The sequence below is a fragment of the Octopus bimaculoides genome, chromosome 28, assembly GCF_001194135.2.
Source record: "Octopus bimaculoides isolate UCB-OBI-ISO-001 chromosome 28, ASM119413v2, whole genome shotgun sequence".
NCBI lineage: Eukaryota > Metazoa > Mollusca > Cephalopoda > Octopoda > Octopodidae > Octopus > Octopus bimaculoides.
The window spans coordinates 464,443-468,168 of NC_069008.1; the positions used below are offsets into that span (position 1 = coordinate 464,443).

General features: G+C 37.3%; 1 protein-coding gene across 3 annotated transcripts in view; it reads left to right on the forward strand.

The window, feature by feature from the left end:
- Window positions 1–1,644, forward strand: part of LOC106873342 (calpain-2 catalytic subunit) — a 130,237-nt gene extending 128,593 nt beyond the window's left edge. For all 3 annotated transcript variants that reach the window (XM_052977709.1, XM_052977708.1, XM_014920668.2), the window contains 3 exons: window positions 153–269; window positions 913–956; window positions 1,337–1,644. In XM_052977709.1, the coding sequence (XP_052833669.1) occupies window positions 153–269; window positions 913–956; window positions 1,337–1,372 (197 nt within the window). In that variant the 3' untranslated portion in view covers window positions 1,373–1,644. The remainder of the gene's footprint in view (window positions 1–152; window positions 270–912; window positions 957–1,336) is intronic.
- The last annotated feature ends 2,082 nt before the right edge of the window (window positions 1,645–3,726 follow it).

Sequence of the window (3,726 nt, forward strand, 5' to 3'; positions counted from 1 at the left end):
GAATTGTTATTTCCCTTGAGTGGACCTTGATATTTTTCAAGTATTTGCATTCACTTCAGATTAAATGCATTACACGAGAACATTCATGCAACAGACCAGCAGCCTAATAGCATGTCTGCATGTTAATACACCATGTATCCATCTCTTTACAGACGGTAAACTTAATAAATGTGTTGCAGTCAACATTTGTATCAGATACGCTGATCAGAAAGGCCGTATGTTCTTCGATGATTTCTGCCAGAGCCTTGCACGTTTAAGGACGCTCACCAGTAAGTTGTCTCCTCTGCTATTTATCCAACTTCTTCTGTCTGTCTCTCTTTCTTGCTCTATCTATCTATCTCTCTATTCATATACATACATATGTATTGTATATATATATATATATATATATATATATATGTATATAATTAATTGAAGAGGAATGTAAAAATACATTACGAAGGATATATCATAAACAATTCCTATCAATGGCCAAACATGTAATCATAAACTTCATATAAGAAATATGTATAATTATGAATAAATCACAATTATAATTAAGAAGGGTGCAAAATCGATGATGCAGATGTGTCTTTTTGAGTGATAAATAAATTTTTTTTTAAATGACTATTCCGCAAAATATCTTCTCAGTTTGTGTATAGAAAAGCAACAACCTAAAGGATATAGCTTCATTTATGCAGAAGATCAATAATAAAAAGAATAACAGCTGGAAACAAAGAAATGGAGACACAATACAGCGACAAAAAAGCATAAAATATAAACATTAATGGATATGGATTATAAACGCCCTCGCGTAGCTGGTATGGCGCATGTACAGAGGTGCATACAATCATCCAAGAAGATGCTTCATTGTCTTTGATGATAATAATAATAATAATAATAATAATAATAACCGTTGACTTTCTGTTCCAGAAATATATTTGAAACATTGTGGTGATGACGTGACCTTCACTTCGGTAAGTGTGTGTCTCCACATTATCAACATCATCGTTATCATCATCACCATCATCAACATTATCACCAGCATCATGACCATCATCATCATCATCATCATCAACACCATTGTCACCATCATAATCACCATCACCACCATTACCACAACCATCATCATCAGCGTTAAAGGCTTCTTCAAGTTTCCTCTGAACATCAAACCTTATTTACTGTTCCCTCAACTGTCACTGTCTCTCTCTCTTTTTTTGTATTTTCGTAGACTTTTGGACTACACACATGTATACATACATATATATATATATATATATATATATATATACATGCGCATACAAACACACGCATACACACCCACGCACGTTCAATATCTTTTCTGTTTCTCTTGCAGTGGTTCCCTTATACTATGAATCCTCGAAGTACATAGAGGAAATTCCTGGAGCCATGGATCACGTGACAATGTATTTTGGATCACATGACTGCTTTAAGAATTATTGGCCAAAAAATTTCTCTCTCACGCCCCGTATATATATATATATATATATATATATATATATATACACACACACACACAATATTTTTCAGCAATATAAATGGTTCCTTTTGAAATTTCTCCGAGAAGAAGCACTTTTGATAACCGAAATGATCTGTATGTTGAGCAAAAAAGTAAGTTAAATAAACGATGTTACCGCTGTTCAATCACTTTTTCCTTGCTAAATTTTGACCTTCACTATGTTTGTATGTGTTATTTCTTTACTACCCACAAGGGGCTACATACAGAGGGAACAAGCAAGGACAGACAAACGGATTAAGTCGATTATATCGACCCCAGTGCGTAACTGGTACTTATTTAATCCACACCGAAAGGATGAAAAGCAAAATCGACCTCGGTGGAATTTGAACTCAGAACGTAGCGGCAGACGAAATACCACGAAGCATTTCGCCCAGCGTGCTAACGTTTCCGCCAGCTCGCCGCCTATGTGTGTGTAGATGAAAGTTGTTATGTATAGATAAGAGTGACTGCTTGGTTAAGAATCGTTTGGTTTCAGTTCAATCTAACTGGTCAGTACCTTTCCGGAGCCAGTTGTGGTCAGTATCTTTCTGGTTTTGATGTGCAGGCTGCGTATCTCATTGAGTGTCCAGTCCAGTATCCCAGATGCTGGTTCTATCACTGGTACCACAAAACCATTGTCAAATATGGTCTTGCTAAATGCAGATGGCTCTGAATTCCATATCTTCCGCAGTCTACCGAAGTACGCATTTGTTATTCTGCTTTTTGTCACAGCACCGATGTATTCCGAAGTTCTTGTAACATGTATGCATGCATTTATGTATGTATGTATGTACGTATGTATGTGTGTGTGTATGTATGTATGTGTGTTTGTATATATATATATATATGTATGTATATGTGTATATATGAAATTAAAAAAAAACAAAAAATGGAACAAGAACGTAACAGGCGACAACAAAACATCAGGACAGTTTGACGATACAAAAAAAGGAGAGGAAAAAACAAGGAGGGGTCATTTGGAGGTTTCTATCTTCAGTCAAATACCAGATCGTCATTGCAGTTTTGGCTGGTTCCACTCTAGACTGTCTGTTGTGTAATAACATTAGAATGTCTGTGATGCTGTATTTCCAAGAAACAACTCGTATTTCAAAACTGTACAAATTTATGAATACTTTATAAAGCACAAAATGAGTTAGAATAAACAACTAGATGTGTCAGCTTTCTAACAAAAAATAAAGATTGTCAAAATATAATAATGGCGCAAAATGGGCAGCTGTCAAAGTTTATCATAAACCTTACTACAAATTTCAGCAGCAGGCAGAGGGAAGAGAGAGTGGGAGGGAGAGAGAGAGAACAAGGGAAGGGATGAAGGGGGAAAGAAGAAAGGCTAGAAATAGAAGAGAGCGAAGGAGAAAGAGTGAAAGCTAGAAAGAGAGTAGCACAGATATATAAAACTTACAGTGAATAAAAATTGGGGTGCATTGTGTTGCATTACACGCACGCACGCACGTACGTACGTACGTACGTACGTATGTATGTATCCGTTCATTCGTTTCAGTGCTCCATGTATCTAAAAAATATACGGAATACAGTCAGGGAAGCATCCTAACAAACAAGCAATGTAAGGGAAGTAACCACATCTAATTACAAAGGTAGATAGCAGACCAACATGCCACAGTTACCTCCCTGGAAAATTATGCCATCTACGTAGAGAAAGAAAATTAATGTAGCAATTACATCAACAGCTGAACGAGAGACCCTCAGGCAGTAACTGGATCCGCTAGAAATGGCAGCAAAATAAGCCTTAAGTCGTATATATATATACACACACACACATATACAGATATAGATATATATATATATATATATAGTAGTTATCGCCAAGCCAACATGGCAGTCCCAAAATTAGGACGAAAGCTGCCGTGAATTAGCTCCAAGAAGCCATCGCCTCTAGCTAGCTATGTGACACACGAAACCTGTGTCCTTTATAACCTTCGAACAGGGGAGGTCAGCAGTGTCCCCCTGCTGGTTTGGCATCTGCAGACTAGACTAGTTTCAGGGTGTTGCCCCTTGTCAATGCAGAGCAGCCAAGCCCCAGCCAGGCGGCGCTGCCGACCATCTGTTCGAAGGTTATTTATCTAATTTCAGTGGAATCTATCCACTGGTTTTCAGAAATAGAGTTATTAATATTTCTAAGTCTCTCTAAAGGAGACTACGGCAGCGGTACTGGAAGTTAGTAGTTATCGCCAAGCCAACATGGCAGTCCC